General features: G+C 56.8%; 1 protein-coding gene across 1 annotated transcript in view; it reads left to right on the forward strand.

Annotated features, from left to right (window-relative positions):
- The window catches only part of XPO6 (exportin 6), a 99,518-nt gene extending 90,053 nt beyond the window's left edge, over nt 1-9,465 (forward strand). Inside the window, exons 18-24 of the mRNA XM_033101239.1 lie at nt 1,000-1,155; nt 2,200-2,314; nt 2,495-2,666; nt 4,219-4,380; nt 6,132-6,230; nt 6,317-6,547; nt 8,827-9,465. Of these exons, the coding sequence (XP_032957130.1) occupies nt 1,000-1,155; nt 2,200-2,314; nt 2,495-2,666; nt 4,219-4,380; nt 6,132-6,230; nt 6,317-6,547; nt 8,827-8,928 (1,037 nt within the window). The 3' untranslated portion in view covers nt 8,929-9,465. The remainder of the gene's footprint in view (nt 1-999; nt 1,156-2,199; nt 2,315-2,494; nt 2,667-4,218; nt 4,381-6,131; nt 6,231-6,316; nt 6,548-8,826) is intronic.
- The last annotated feature ends 6,869 nt before the right edge of the window (nt 9,466-16,334 follow it).

A 16,334-nucleotide genomic window follows, 5' to 3' on the forward strand; every position in this document is an offset into this window, starting at 1 on the left:
TTCTGATACCACGTAATGTCAACTTCAAAAATAAAATAGCCACTTATTTTTACCAGCAAAATGGCTTTCTTTGCGAATAGCAGAGAATTGCAGTTTGGGATGAGCAAATTGTAGCAAGCTACAGGCACATCTGGAAAGACAGGGGGAAGGGAAGCTTTTATGTGGTTTTAGGAGGAAACGGGAGGATGTTTTGAACCGAAGTTTATTGGGGAACAACAGTTGGAGGTTGCAGCAGTTTCCCATTCGCTGCAAGTGGTGGTGAGTGCATCCTTGTTGGGGCAGGAAGGGATCTTCCTTCTTTTTCTTCAAAGCAGGAGACGAAGTTCCTATGTGAAAAATCACCTCCCTTGTCAAAATAGTTCTTACCTTCTTTCTGCGGGTCACACAGCCTGCACTGAGCGGTACGTGTATGAAACTTCTCCCTTCAGGGCTTCCCAATATTTTCACCACGTGCACAGGAGGTGCTGTGTGGATTACCAGGCAGAGTCATATTTGGAGTTGAAGGGGAGTGTTTGACCTGCATGTATCCATTCTTGCCTGCGGTAATTATCTTACGACACTTATTTTCTCACCAGTCAGTTCACCATTTTAAGAGTCCTGATTAAGTCCAAGACACCTAACCTGAGGGTACATTTCATCTTCTCTGTGGACTTGTTTCTGGTGGATAGAAGCAGACTAGAGGGGGAGAAAGCTGAGCAGGCAACTGGAGTCCTAACGGTGAAAAGGAGAAAAATGAATGAAAGAAAAGGATATAGAAATAGAGATACCGAGAGAGAGAGAGAGAGAGAGAGAGAGAGAGAGAGAGAGAGAGAGAGAGAGAGAGAGAGAGAGAGACAGCTCAGTCAAGAGGCTGGGGATTCCTTTGGCAGGACGTCGTCACTGTCCTCTGAGTGCCTGTGCAGGTTTCTGCCTTCTGTTACCCAAGGAACCCTTGTTCCTTCTGTTACTCTGCTGTGTCTTCAGACAAGTCATGACCTGCACCTTCCTCTTGATTTGCAGCCAAAGTGATCATCCACCAGACACTCAGTGTCTTGGAAGATATCGTGGAGAACGTCTCCGGGGAATCGACCAAGTCCCGCCAGATCTGCTACCACTCGCTGCAGGAATCCGTTCAGGTCTCCCTGGCCCTCTTCCCAGCTTTTATTCATCAGTCAGGTAGGGGCTGGCGGCAGGCAGGCCTCTCGGGTGGGGCGGGGGCTGCTGGTGAGGGTCAGAGAGACTGCTTAGCTCTGCGGAGCCCACCGAGGCGCAGGGCCGGGCCGGCCTTGACACTGACGGCCGAGGGCAGTGAGGGTTCTGTGGGGCCTGGGCCAGGGCCCCCTGGAGCCTTCATACGGGCCTCACACCTGTGGCCCTCATTTTCATTTTTAAGGCTTTGCCTCCTCCAGAACGGGGCGTAAGTGGGTGGGAGGAATGGGGGCAGTACACAGGCGAGGAAAGAACTTCTTTCCATAAGTGCTGGTCATTCACTTCCACGACAAGGGGGATTTTGCTGAGATGGTTCCCCTCACCCCACTCTGTCACTGTCGCTGGCTTCCTGGAGGCACGTGCCTGGCTCTCCTGAGTCATTTGCAGTCGTCGTCTTGTCAGTCTTATGAGAAGAATATTGGGAGCTTCTCAGTCAGCCAAAATGCACTGATTGCCTCATGTAAGCAGAGTTTGTATGGCTAGAGCCGAAACATACTGTACAAGATGGTGGTTTAGATCTGCAAGTGGAACCACATTAAATGTAGTCAATATTTCCTGTTAATGCATTTAATGGACCAGGGCCATACAATCCGAATATACCTTCACGATCCACTTTTAGCCACTTAACCCTGACTTAATCCCAGCTGCAGGGATTATTGGTCAGAGAGAGAAATGGCTGAGGCACGGGGTGCTGACCCATTGACTGGTTACACCGTGTGCTCACAAAATGATCCACCTGCAGTGAAAACCGAGCATCGCTGAGGCCAGGCCGGGAGGGAGGCTTTGTTCCCCCCGGTGAGGTGCCGGGCAGAGGCTCGCTGTCCCCGAGCTGGTTTCTCAGCGGGCCCCTAATCATTTTCCACTTCCACGCCGTCTCTGATGGTGCTGGGACGTGTCTTCCAGCAGGAAGCCTTAGAGAGGGTAGTGCCGATGGCAGGAGGCAGTCGTCGACCAGGGATTCTGTTCGTCCCCGTGCGCGCGCCTGATCCTTTGTTTTGTCCCTTTGTTTAGATGTGACTGATGAGATGCTGAGCTTTTTCCTCACTTTGTTCCGAGGCCTTAGAGTCCAGATGGGCGTGCCTTTCACTGAGCAGATCATACAGACGTTCCTCAATATGTTTACCAGGTAACCGCACACTGCTGTCGCCCTGGTGTTCAGAGTTCCAGTGAGAAGGAGTGAATGCGACCTGCCTGTAGAGGCGGGGGCCCTTTGCTCCTCTTCTTCCCTTGCCACAGTGGTGGTTTTGGTGCTCGCCCCAGGGAAAGCTGTCCTTGGCTACTCTCGTGTGGTTTCTGTTGTCTGCAGAGAACAGCTGGCTGAGAGCATCCTCCACGAGGGCAGCACCGGCTGCCGGGTGGTCGAGAAGTTCCTGAAGATCCTGCAGGTGGTGGTCCAGGAGCCCGGCCAGGTGTTCAAGCCCTTCCTGCCCAGTATCGTCTCCCTGTGCATGGAGCAGGTGTACCCCATCATTGCCGAGGTAGGCGGCGGCGCCCGTCGCCCGGGCGGGGACAGATTGAAACGTCAGGGGACGTGGTTTGGGTTGTAAAGCCAGTTGGCTGTTCCAGTTTTCTTATAAATGATTGTTTTCCAGGAAAGAAGGCCTTTAGCTCGGTTCAGCATTTTTATTTTGGTTGAGTCAGTTAAACTAGTCCAGTGTGAGCAGGCGAGAATTGTCACGAGGTTGGTGGGTAGATCAGATCCGTCTCCCAAGGCGAAGTGTGTAACTTGAGGTGAATATGTGGTTTTCTGTAGCAAACGTTTTAACAGGTGTCCTGTCCTGCCATGAAAATCCTTGACCTCAAGGTGACAAGGAATGATTCACAGCTTTCCTTCTCACAGGAAAGCTCTTTGTTCTTAGAGAACAGACGGACACTCAGCTTGACGAGATCCAGAATAAGTACAGTGGTCCCTCAGTTTTTGAACGCAATCCGTTCCAGAAGACCGTTCGAGTTCTGAAACGTTTGAAAACCGAGGTGCGGTTTCCCCATAGAAAGTCATGCAAAATGGATGAATCCGTACCAGACCTTTCAAATCAACCCCTAAAACTGCAAATTTAGCATGAATTTTACTATCTAATGATACCATAGATCCATAAAATTTAAAGCTATAAAATTTACAGTTCGTAAACCGAAATGTTCTTCAACGGAGACGTTCGAAAACTGAGGTGCCACTGTGTTGACTTAACTCAATTTTATGTAGTAGTTATGCAGATAAGAGCCAACCTTTCTAAGTGCCCACACCGAGGCCTAAATGAGCCCCGTGGCTTTGCGTCATTAAAACATGTGGGCCCTTTAAGGATTCAGCCGTGGGAGCTTGTGCCTTCAGGTCCAGTTTCATCTTAATCAGGCTGAATTAAATATCTGGGCTTTAATTTTGAATTCTACAGAGACATCTGGAATAATGTGACCTGTCATATTTTCCAGTGATTTGGAGATTTTTGGTCAAATTAAAAAATAATGCTGAGCCTGCCCCCCTCTTCCCTCCTCATCCCAGAACGGCAGCTGCCGGTAGAAGAGAGTGGTTAGCTCTGCACGCCGCCTCCTCCCGGAGGCCCTCAGACGAGTCTTTCTGTGGCTCCTAAGTGTTCCTTCGCTCCCTTTCTATAGAGGCCGATGTGCTTTACGCCTCCAGGGTGGCATAAAGTCACAAGGTTAGCGGGATAGCGTTGTTTATCCTGGAAAAAGGGGCAGCAGAACCCTGATGAAGTGGCCGGTGACATCAGCTGCTTTCTGAACAGAAAATCCATATTCCTAATTGTTTTTCCATTTAGTAGCCCCTTCTTAGCTTGAGAAGCTGAGTGCTTCCCTCAGATAAGGGCCCCTGGCGCTGACCCAGGCGAACGTCTCAGACGTGGCCGGTCTCTGCCGATGTGCTCGTGGTGTGAGCTGCCGCCGTGGGGGCCGACAGGACAGGAGTGGGGTGGGGTGGGGTGGGACGCTGCGCCCCGGCCTGTGTCGCTCTGGGCCCGGCGCTGAGGGGCTCCCCGCGCTGCAGGAAGGGAAGGTCTGAAGGCCTGTGTGTGTCCCCAGCGCCCCTCCCCTGACGTGAAGGCTGAGCTGTTTGAGCTCCTCTTCCGGACGCTCCATCACAACTGGAGGTACTTCTTCAAGTCCACCGTGCTGGCCAGCGTCCAGAGGGGCCTCGCCGAGGAGCCCATGGAGAACGAGCCTCAGTTCAGCGCCATCATGCAGGTACCGTACGTGGCAGAGCTGGGGGTGCCCGCTGAGCCAGGGCCAGACGCGCCTCGGTCGGGACACCGCTGGGGTCGGCCGACTGTCGTCCTTGGTTTGCTTCTCGGGCACTTGGTCCCTTTCTTCTAAAGTGGCCACTGCGACAGGGCCGGTCTCCGAAGCCCTGCAGCCTTAGAGCTGAAGCTCAGCCTCCCTCCCAGTTCCGCGGAGCTGAGTGACTTCCTGGGACCTCAGGGTCTCCATCGGCGGATTGGGGTTCAGACTGCCGACTTCACGGGGTTGTGCGGGGAAATGAGCGCACAGAGCACCTGGCACGTGCACATGCTGGAGAGATGTCCGCCCTTCTGCCTTAGAGACTGTGTCCCCAAGTGCAAGGACACTGCCTGCCAGTTACCGGGCCCGTCACCGGGCCCCCCTAACTGGAAGGGAACTGAACAGGAGTCTGGGGCAGGGGGTTGGGGGACGTGAGCTGCGTTTGAAGAGACTTCTGTCTGTGCCGTGCTGGGCGGAGCGCTTCCCCGTGAGTCCGCTCCCGTCAGAGAGCTGCCCGGTGGGGCGGGCCGCGCCTTGCCAGGGAGGACAGGGCCGGCCTCCCCTCCCCAGGGCGTCCGTCCGTGTCCCCTTCCAGGGGCCCTGCGTGTCCTGCACGGAGCTGTGTGACTTGTGTGTTCTAACTTTAGGTGGAAGTAAGTTTCCTTTTTGCTTTTTTTAGTGCGTGTTTTTCCTCACGGGGAAGCAAGAGGGTGTCTTCCCTTCAGCGCCCCACCAATACGTGCACACGCACACATACTCCATTATGTACCTTCTGGAAGAGTCACTCCTGCAGGGATGGGAAATGAGCAGGGGTGGCCCAGGGCGCGGGGAGCCTTGACCACAGGGTGCGGGGGGTGCGGGAACTTCCTGGAGGAGCTGCAGGTGTGTGTCTCTGAGTCCTGATGGTGAGGGCGGTAGGTGAGCCGCTGTGGGGGTCAGAATTCCATCGTGAAGGGTGACTTACTGTGTTATGCTTCAGTAAGCCGACGTTAAAAACAGAAGTGAATGAGAACCACCGGGCAGCATGGAGATGCTGTCACGGCTGCAGGGGTCTTGAGACCCTTCTTGTAGCTCAGGAGCCCAGGACGGAACGGCAGAGGGGCCACCAGCTTGTTTCAGGGGTTGCCCTGCACACCCCAGGTTTCCACTCTAAGGGCCTCCCCCGCTCCTCCCGCTGCCTGTCGGGGCACAGCTTTTTTGGGTTTTTCTGATGTGTGTGTGGGGGGTCTTTTTGCCCTTGAACGAGTAACTTTTACAGCCCAGAAATTGCAAAGCAGTTTAAAAATTCTCTATTGCTTAGCGCCAAGGCAGAGGCAGCCGGCTGTGAAGGAGCCGCTGCGGATTTGGCTTATGAGGCCTGGGCCGCCGGGGAGCGGGCAGCTGAGGGGTGCAGGTGGTCGACTTGAGGGGACGCCGGGGTTTGACTAGTCGTCAGCTTCTTGCTTCAGAGACACGTCCCGTGGAGGGGTCTAGGGTTTTATAACGAAAGGTGCGGGGAGAGACCAAGAGAGGAAGTGGGGCCCAGCGGGGAGGCCTTAGGAGCCAAGGTTGGGGGGGTGTCCAACAGGTGTGCCGACAGGCCGAAGCCTCGAGACGGTGACCCGTGGCCCCGCCGTGGCGGAAGGAGCCATTGTGGGGTGGGGGCTCTTCCGTCTCGGGGGTGCCGGAGGCCTGGTCTCAGTGCTGCTCATAGACGGTGGTCTCTCTTCCTTGGACAGGCCTTTGGACAGTCCTTTCTTCAGCCTGACATCCACCTGTTTAAACAAAATCTCTTCTACTTGGAGACTCTCAACACCAAGCAGAAGCTGTACCACAAGGTAAGAGCCCGTCAGAAGGCGTCCCTCCCCGGGCTCCGTGCCCCCTGCGCGGCCCGCGGCCATCACCCACCGCTGTCTGTGTGCAGAAGCCCTTCCGGACCACCATGCTGTTCCAGTTCGTGAACGTGCTGCTGCAGGTGCTGGTGCACCGGTCGCACGACCTCCTGCAGGAGGAGATCGGCATCGCCGTGTACAACATGGCCTCCGTGGACTTCGACGGCTTCTTCGCAGCCTTCCTCCCCGAGTTCCTCAGCGGCTGCGACGGCGTGGACGCCAACCAGAAAAACGTCCTGGGCCGGAACTTCAAGATGGACCGGGTGAGGAGCGAGCGGCCAGGCTAACGGGAGGACGGCCGTGGGCCCCCACGCCCGGCCCGCTCGGTGAGGGGGCGGGCTGCCTCCGCGTGTGGGCTGTGCCCCTGGCGGCCGCGCCGCGCGTGCAGCTCCTGGATGCAGGGTCCGTGCTGGCCCCGTTTGGGCGTCAGCAGCGCCGAGTTCCCCATGTCAGCCGCCGGGCCCCTGTTTGCGCCCCTGTTTGGCCCCGGCGGCCCAGCTGCGTAGTCTCAGCCTCTTGGTCACCGCCCCCGCTGAGCACACATCTGACTGGGGCCACACTGCTGGTTCCTATGCGTCGTGGGCTGCGAAGATGGCTGTTCCGAACTGCTTCTCGGGGCCCCAGGCTTAGAGATTTAGAGATGGACCCTGCCTCCTCCCCACCACCCCGCCCGGCGAGAGGGCCCGACCTGCTGCCAGGTCCCGGGAGGAGCCCGCACTCCCGGGGAAGGTCTGGTGAGCTGTCCCGTCCTGTGCCGCACCTTGGGTGGGAGCAGGGGTGACAGCTCTGACGCTGGGTGTCGGGCCCCATGGCGCCCGCGTTTCCTCTCCTGGGGCCTCCTTCCTGTGGCCGTTAGATCTGCTGTGTGCCGGTCCGTGGACGGGCTCCCCTGCGGGAGACGTTTCCGGCCGTCAGCGCCTCGCACTTGAGGAAACAGAACCTCTCCCGCCCACCCGCCCGCCCCACCTCGTGCGGCCCACCCATGGCTTCGCTTCCTCTCCAGATCTCGGGGGGCTGGTGCTGGAGCAGACTGGTTCTCCTGCTCGTCTAGTGCTGGTGTCAGGGCAGCTTTTCCTTAGGCTCAGCTCCTGCTTTCCTTTGTCTTGGAATCTTTCTTTCCCGCCACTTACCTTGGTCTCTCTTGAACTTCTCGAAGTTCACTGCAGCCACTTGGGTATTTTTTTTTACTAGAGGTCAGGTGCTAATATTCAATGATCAGTTTCTACTGATGTCGTCATCAGTCAGCTTCTTGATCGAAAGCCGTGGTCTCCAGTCTAGTCGTGCATCAGAGCACCTGGGGTGCTTACTAAACGTATAGAAGCGTGGTCGCGTGTCGCGTGTCCCACCAGGAAGTTTAGGTTCGGCATTTGGGAGCCACATGCTGCTGCCTCCCAGGCGTCTTGCTGGGAAGCCTGGCAGCCACGCCTCAGTGGGTCCTGTTGTTACCCCGTTTCTCAGGTGAAGCCAGGCCCCGAAGGGCTGCAGACCCCTGGGGCGCCCGGAGCAGGTCAGGCCTGGGGCTGTGGCTCCACAAGCAGCGCAGTAAGCAGGCCGCTCTGGTGGCCGGGAGGACGCGCCGACCTGCCGGCTGGGCCGGGAAGCGACAGCGTCCGGGGGCCGTCTGGGCGCTGGTGCGCTTTGTGCTGCCGTTTGGAGAGGAGTGGAGGTTAGCCAGGTGGTGGGGGCAGAGGAGAGCTGTGTGCGGAGCCTCCCCCGTCACTGGGCTTTCAGAAGCCATCGCATTGGCGCGCCCAGCCAGCCAGAGAGCTGCGATGTGCGCTCCACAGTTGGCCCTACAGTGGGGCTCCCAGGAACCCCAAATGAAGGACAAGTGGTGCTGCGTGGGGCTTTGGGGTTCCAGCTGCGAGGGGCGCCCTCCATGCGTAGTCTGTGGGCTGCTGTCGGCGTCACTGTCACGGGGGCTGCGCGGAGGACGTGGCTTGGCTGGCCCTGGGGAAGGAGGGACGCACGCTGCAGCCACACGCGTGTTCACCTCCTTCCCTCCTGTCTCGTAACCGGGGCGAGTTCCGTGACCTCTGCTTCACCATCTTCATCCTTAAAGTGGTGGTGCTAACGGACCCCATGCAGCAGGCGTGGGTGGGGACGACACGCAAGGTGGGAGTCCCCGGGTGGAGGTGGCCTGGGCACACGCTCGGGACGACAGGCGTGAGGGAGGAGTTCTGGGCAGAGGTGGCCCGGACGCACACGGGCAGGTGCGAGCTGCGTTCTTTCCCCCACAGCACCTTTGCTCACACGTGGGAAGGGGTGGGAGCTGCGCGTCAGTCATGGGAAATGTTCGCGGGTCCCTGATCACACTCGGGTGGGGGGAGCTGTGCTGGTGGCGGGTGGGTGGGTGACTTGGGGTGCTGGGAATGACAGGTGGGTGACTCGGGGTGGTGGGGATGGCGGGTGGGTGACTCGGGGTGGCGGGGATGGTGGGTGGGTGACTCGGGGTGGCGGGGATGGCGGGTGGGTGACTCGGGGTGGCAGGGATGGCTGGTGGGTACGGTGCCGGGGGCTCAGCTGTGCCCCTCCCATCCAGGACCTGCCCTCGTTCACCCAGAACGTGCACAGGCTGGTGAACGACCTGCGTTACTACCGACTCTGCAACGACAGCCTGCCCCCCGGCACCGTGAAGCTCTAGGCGGGGCCGCCGGCGCCCGAAGGACCGCTGCTGCCGCTACCACTGCACCAGCTCACCTCTGCCAGGTGACTCCGGGACGGTGGTGGCCACTCCCTGGACCCTCACGCCCTCCACCCTCCTCCACGCTCCTCCTGCACCCAGAACTGGCCTCAGGGGGTGTCTTAGCACTCATTGGGGTGCCCAGGGCATTGGGGGCAGACGGAGGGTCGTGTGGCCAGGTACCCGTGAGGCCCCGGCAAGTCCTGTGGGCGGGACGTGCAAATCCTTCGTGTGTCAGTCGTGAGACAAATGCCAAGGACAGCTTGTGACAGTGCCACCTTCTCACCATTCCACCCCCCACCCCCATCCCGGCCCAGCCGGCTGAAGAGCAACGTGAAGTAGGAACCGTTTGGCACTTCTGTCAAGCCCCCACCCCCCCAATTGCCTTGAAGTCTCTGCTTTGTGTTAGAGATTTGCAGACTCGGGGGGGTTTTTTTTGTTCTTGTTTTCTCATCATTCCATTGTGATACTAAGAAACTAAAAAGCTTAATGGAAAAATAAAATGCTTATGTTGTTGTTATATAAACACTGGTTAGGGAGCTTCTTTCCAATCAGCTTCTTCAGGGCCGGCATCCAGGTGTGGGGGACCGTCCTGGGGTGGGGGGAGCGGGGCAGTGAGGGAGCGGCCGGTGTGTACGTCCAGGAAGGGAGGGCGTCAGAGGGGGACCAGCTCGTGGGGTCGCCTGCCTCCCAGCCTCTGGATGACATCTTTTAAGCCGGTGATGACACAGGGTCCCGTCCCCATTTCTGGTATTGAGAGAGCAGGGAGCTTGGTCTCTGGCAGCCTAGTCGGGGAGGTGAGTGTGGGGACCAGGGGCTGCCCCTGCTCCTCAAAGAGTGGGCTTCGTTTCTCCACCACCCAGAGAACAGGTCCCTTCCCAGGACGCCCAGACACTGTCCCTCAGTGGACTGAAGGGAGGTGGCCGCCTCCTACTGGACTGTCTGAGAATAGTGGTTGGACGGGGGAAGGCAAGGAGGGGGTGTATGGCCGTGTGAGGGGTGGGGAGTGGGGCCTTGCTCAGCCATTGGTGAGTGGAAATGACACCTGTCCTTGAAGTTCCTGGGACGACAGATCAGCTCCTGCTTCAGGTGTCACAGTGACAGGACAGACAGGACGGGGTAGATTCTCATGTGGACCCCACACCTGGCGGGAAGAGGTTTGCTCACCTGAAAGTGAATGTGGGGGTCTTCCTGGAAGGGGGAGGGTGGTGCTGGGTTTGACGGAGAACCGGAGAGGAAGGGAGTTGGGGGCTGATGGCTTGTCCTTCTGAGGCCTTGGTAAGAATCACTTCGGGGCTGGGGCTCTGGGCTGGGTTTGAGCCTCGCGTGTGCGTGTGCGTGTGCGTGTGCGTGCATGTTGCAGCCCCTTGCTTTGTGTCAGTCACAGCCTCCCCATTTCCGAGTTCAGGGCGGAGGGAATTGAAACTCCAGCCGCTAATCTGCAGAAAGGAATTAACATGCGATTATTCCTGAGCTATAAATGCTGCCTCGCTCGCTGTGCTTGAGATGAAGAAAGGGCCCGTTGAATGGCGAGAGGTGGACAGGGTGAGGGGATGCGCTTTGTCGCCTGTGGGCCCCATCCTCGGACAGGACACAAGGCAGGACTTGGAGTGGTAGAGGACAGGCCGAGGGGAGTAAGGTGGGCTGGGCTGGGAGGTTTGGATCCCACGCCGATGGGCGTGGCCCGGCTGTGTGTGTGGTAGTGAGCTCCCAGTCCTTGGAGGTGTGCAAGCGGAGGCTGGGTGACCTACGAAACGGTTCCCTCGCCCGGGAGGGAGGTCAGACAGACCTCGGATGGACTGCTCTGTCTGCCGTGCCCCACTCGGGCCTGGAGAAGCGTGGGTGCAACTGGATGGGTTCTCGGGCCGTTGACAAATCCCGAAATTGTCTTTGCATTCATAGGAAGGAGATGGAGAATGGACGATGGCGGGGGTTTCGGCCACCTGGAGTGGGAGAAGACCGTCCTGGCTCCATTCTGGGCCCACGTCCTGCTTTTCCTCAGGTTTATATCAGTTACATCCGCCAAAGACACAGCCGCTAGCTCTGGGAACGGCTCTGATGAAATGGGAGCCTCCCCAATTTTCAGCTTTTTTCCCCACTACCTACCATTGGCCTTCGGCAACGGAGGGTTGACTTTTAACAGCTGTTTTTTTCCTCCTGACTCTGTTTGTAGAAGAATATGTGAAAACTATATCAAGTGCACTCATCTAATCCCACAAATTTCCCACGAATGCAATCCCACTGCCCAGAGAAAACCACTGTTAATATTTTGGGTGAATTTTCTGTCCACGTTTCCCTATGTGTGTGCAAATGTGTATGATTTTGCTTTTCCTTTTTTAGTTTTTTTGTACAACCGAGCTGTTACTGTGTAGTCTCCTTTTTATTCACCTAACGCGTTGCGACCGTTTCCTCATGTTATTAAATACGAAAACCTGATTTTCAATGGCACGTGGCGGTTTCATGTAGGGTGTACCGTGCTTTGTCTACAGTTTTCCTTCATTACAAAAGCTGCTGTGGTGAACGTCCTCGTGTGTACATCTTGGGGTTGTGATAATTTTTGTAGGTTCAGCTCCTACCTGTGACGTTTTCGGGTCAGAGGTTTTTTGAGGCTCGTGGTAGATATTTCTGGGCCCGATTTCTAATCTGAGGAAGGATGGAAGTCCAGACTTCAGGGTTGCAGAACGTCCGAGCTGCAAGGCTCTGTTGAGACCACCGACAGGGTTAGCCCCTGGTTCTGTGACTCTTGGGGACTCTGAGGCCCAGGGCCCCTGGCCGGTCAGTGGGGGGGCCTAACCATTTCTGCAGCGTGCTGGGACCAGGAAGGGAAAGGAGCACATAGTTCTAGCTGACTCCCTGGGCTTTGACAGCAGCCGTGATCCATGGCAGTTCGTTAACTTAACAAACATTATTTATTGAGTGCCTCTGGCAGCCAGGTGCTGGCCGGCAGGTGAAGGACTCGGAGATTAATGACACAGCCGTGCCTGAAAGGAACCCCCAGACTGGTGGGGAGAGGCAGGCAGACAGGCTGGTGGCCGTTTGTGCCAAGGACTGTGATGGGGGTGGGAGTCCCGGGAGTGGATGGAGGGTTATAGAGGAAGCTAAGCGGGGGAGGTGGGTGGGTGATGGCGGGGGTTCTGCAGTACAGGTAACCGGAGGCCGTGGGCAAGCCGGGGGGAAAGGTGGAGACTCGGGTGTGACAGCGGGTTGTGCTGGCCTGGCCGGCAGGCTGCGGTTCCCTGGAGACCTCTGAAGATTGTTCTGAAGCTTCAATGGGGAAACGGGTCGAGTGACTGATTTTTTTCCCCAAAACTAGGATGTGTTGAGTAAAGAGAGACCGGTGTCAGCAGTAATTCGGGGACAACTGGGATAAGCTGACGCGTCTGGTCTCCCTGCCTGGACGGGAAAGTGCCAGGCTCAGAGAGGCTCGCGTCACCAACGATGGGAGGAGACGAGTATCTGGTCCTTCCTTTCTGGTTCAGAGACCACAACCTGGCTCATCGGCTCTGAACTGGTCCCCAAACGGACGGACGGATGGACTGTGGGCCATGTTTCCCTCTGTGCCACAAGCGTCTTGGTGAACGGGGTTTCACCCCTTTGGGTTGTCTGTGGACCAGCTCTGGGGGGAGCCGAGGTCGTCCCTGGCCCCCCCTTCCCCTCCCTTCCCCTTCTCCTCTCCCCCCTCTACCCCTCCCCCCTCTGATGCTCCCCTGAACTGCCCTTGACAGTGAGGACCTTCCTCACAGCCTCATGGCACCTGTGTCCCCTCGTCACTGGCGCCTGTGGTGTTCCCACCAAAATGAGAACTTGAAGGCTAGGAATTGGGTCTGTGTCCCCAGCGCTCGGTGTCGGGCTGGGCCCGAAGCAGGTGCCCAAATGTGAGTGTGTGAGAACGTTCCCGATCAATCCAGACGGGCTTTTCCTCCCAGGAGGAGGCCTGGAGTTACCCCCAGGCGTCTCCTGACTCATTGGGAACATTTGGAAGCCACGTCCTTGGTGTCTGCTCAGAACGCCAGGCCGTGACTTGTAGGGCTCCTTTGGGAAAAGCTCTGGAGGGAACGGCTCTTTGGTGAAGGATTTATTTCTTCAGCCCAAGGACCCCCTTTCCCGCGCCCCCTGCCTGCATCATTGGAACAGCCTTCAGAAGCTGTGTTAACAGTTAACTGGCTCAGGCCTTGGAGTTGGAGTGACGGAGTTCATGGCAGCCCCCCGGGCTGGGCCGGGAGCCTTGTGTGGTGCCGGCCCGAGGTGGCTCGGGGCCCAGGGATTCTGACGTCGGACGTAGGAGCTCTTCCCAGTCAGAGCTGAGTGTCAGCCCTGGGGCTCGGAGGGTGGAAAGTGAATTATTTAAATACAACATGCAGAAACTGCACAGGCCTGACACGGGGGTACATTTTGCCAACAGGTAGATTTAAAAAGAAGCTTAGCTTTCTCCACCACCTCTTTATGATAGAAATAATGCATGTTCTTTGCAGATAAGAGAGAAGAGCAAACTCTGAAGTTGTTTAATAACGTCTCAGTGAGGGCTTCTGGGCCTTTCCTTGCATTTGCACACGGACCCATCCGTACACCTGTCTTGATGGGAATAAGACCATGTCACCTGTGTGGCAGGGGTCTGCCCCCTTAGGCCTCTTGGTAGGTCCCACGGCCCCTGGAGACCCCAGCTGTCTATGGCTGTTTCAGCCTAAGCCCGAGGGGCCAGTGAGGTAGGAGCGGCCTGCAGAGCATTGTGGCAAGTGATGGGACTTGTCTCCGGCCCACATTGGTGTCAGAGCTAGTGGGGGACGGGGGCTGAGCCTGGGGATGCCCAGAGGTGCAGCTTCTCCCTGAAAAGCCAAGTCGGATACCGTTGTTCTTGGAGCTGGAGGATGGCTTAAGCCCCATTTGCAGAGGTGGAGCCTGAGGACCAGAGGCTGCCACCTGCCCCTGCCCACCTTCCCCCTGCCCACCTCTCCCCTGCCCGCCTCTCCCCTGCACCTTGCTGGATCCTGAGCTCCCGGGAGACGCAGTGACCTTGCTTCCAGCCTCTGAAGGGCACTGGAGTAGAAGTGATTCAGACTCAGAAGGATGTGTGAGGCATCTCAATCTTCCCCTCGCCCAGCCTGCCTCGGAGGGGCCAGGAGCCCCCAGGAAGCTCTGGGGGCTTTTATTACATTATTGATCTGTATTGTGGCATTTCCAAAAATGGTTCCCCCCTTTCTTGCTGTCGCAGGAGACAGGCATCCCACAGGCAGGCCTCCCACAGGCAGCCCCGTTTGCCTTCTGCAGGCTTCCACTCACCCAGAGCAAGTGCTTACAGGGTGAGGTGCTCGAGACTCAGAGAGGGAAAGTGACTTGCCCAAGGCCACACAGCAAGTTGCTGGCAAAGCTGGGGCCCACTTTTCGGTCTGAGCATTCTTCCTGCCGTGCCAGTGCTCACGGTGTCCGCCTCTCCGCCCTGGGGTACCCTCAGCCTGCCGACGGGCCTGGGAAGCCCCTTCTGTGCGCATGGCAGCCATTGCTAGGCCCCTATTCTGATGAGTCGGGAGACAGGACATTTGTCACTGCTCCCACTGAACCTGAAGGACCATGAGGCCCAGATGGGTTATGTGGCTTGTCCAAGGTCACACAGCTGGAAACTAGCAGAGCAGGGATTCCAACCAGGTCAGTAGGACTTTACATTCTGCTCTGTTCCTGGCCGGAGGCAGTGGCCCCGGTGCTGTTTTCTGCTTCTTGATGGGCTTGTTTGTGGGTGGAGCTGCTGGGGGAGCCCCAGGGCTGGGAACAGGAAGCTGAGAGCTTGGAGTCTGGGTCTCTGAGGGCCCCGGATGTGCTGCGTCTCTCCTGTCCCATCCTTTTCCGTTTCAGGGCCTGGCTCCTTGCCTCTTGCTGTGTGACCTCGGGCAAGTGTCTGACCCTCTCTGCCTCCGTTTCCTCATCTTTCAAACGGAGATATTATCGTGTAATAATACAATGTTATAGGTTTGGCATTACGATGAAAAGAGTTCCTAAACTAAAGCCCTAGGACTGGCTGGGGTGCAGGAAGCACCGTATGTGGGAGCTGCTATTGTCATTACTTTTATGACCCACAGAATTGCCCACAGCTGCAGGCCACCCCTTGTGCCAGACCGGCCAGGTTCCATGGCTTCTGGTCGGTGCTGGAATGGTCTTGTTTCGGTAGCAGACTCAGGTCTGGTTGTTTTCAAACCTCGGTTTTCGATTCGATTCCGAGAGCTTCTCACCCTTAAGCCAAGGAGGAAGCCCCATGCCTCCCCGTGCTTTGAGTTCAGGGCTTGGCTCATCTCACTCCTGGGGAGGCCAAAATGGAATATGGCCCACTCCTGTTTCTGATTCTCCGTGTTTCTCTGACATCACCTGTGTTCATGGAAACCTCTTTTAATTCAATAGATTTCTTTTCTGGTTAAAAAAAAACAACTCCCACCATACCGAATGGGCTGAGCACTTGGAGGGTCCCTGCGGAGACCCCTTCCCGAGTCAGGCTTCCAGGGCAGGTACCTGGGCCCTTGGAATTGGAGCCACACGCCCGGGGTCGAACCCCAGCTCTGCCATCGACCTTGGCCAGGGCATCGCTCTTTCAGCCTCAGTTTTCTCATCTGTAACATGGGGATAGAAAGGCACCTGTCTTATAAGGAGTCAATGAGGTCATGTGTGTAAAGCTTTGGGCAATCGGTATGGCTTTTAGTAGATGGTCTTTCTCTTTGCTTTATTTGGGAGACTAAAGCAATAATAAAAGGAGTGTCAGGCAGGTGTGTGTGTACGTCTACACTGGTTAATAGGTTGTGTGGTGCGGACAAGGGGCTCCAGAAGAGGCGTCTTGATCATGAACCTGAGGGAAGGTACAGCCATGCTCAGCTCAGGCGAGATTCACGCTTTTCCGCCGAGCTCTGTCCCTCACCTTCCGTCCCTATGGGACTTGGGCGTCCCTTGTTCCTCTGCCAAAACCACAGGCCTGGCTTCAAGGCTGCTAAAAGCTCATAAGTCTGGGTGGTGGGGGAGCTCTGGCTCCCAGGTTTGAAAGTCCTCATGTCCTCACACTGGGACCCCCCCTTAGCCCCCCTCCCCGCCTCGGCGTCCCATGAGCAGTTTCCCTATTGATAGTATCATATGTCATAGTTACAACAATAATGTCCCCAAAACGCTTGCTGGTTGACCTCTCCCAGTTCTGCCATTTCTGTGCCTTGGTTTCCTCATCTGTCAAAGAGAACTAGAATCCTTCCTGCTTCGTGGGTCATCTCTGGAGTTAATACATGTGAGCCTGCTTATATGAGGTCGGACAAGTAAGTTCCTGAACTTGTGGCAACCACGTTGCTAACCGTGTTTGATATCAGAGGGATTACTCATTATGAATTTGTACCAACTGGACAAAGAAT

This window comes from Rhinolophus ferrumequinum (assembly GCF_004115265.2).
Source record: "Rhinolophus ferrumequinum isolate MPI-CBG mRhiFer1 chromosome 15 unlocalized genomic scaffold, mRhiFer1_v1.p scaffold_54_arrow_ctg1_1, whole genome shotgun sequence".
In the NCBI taxonomy this organism is placed as follows: Eukaryota; Metazoa; Chordata; class Mammalia; order Chiroptera; family Rhinolophidae; genus Rhinolophus; species Rhinolophus ferrumequinum.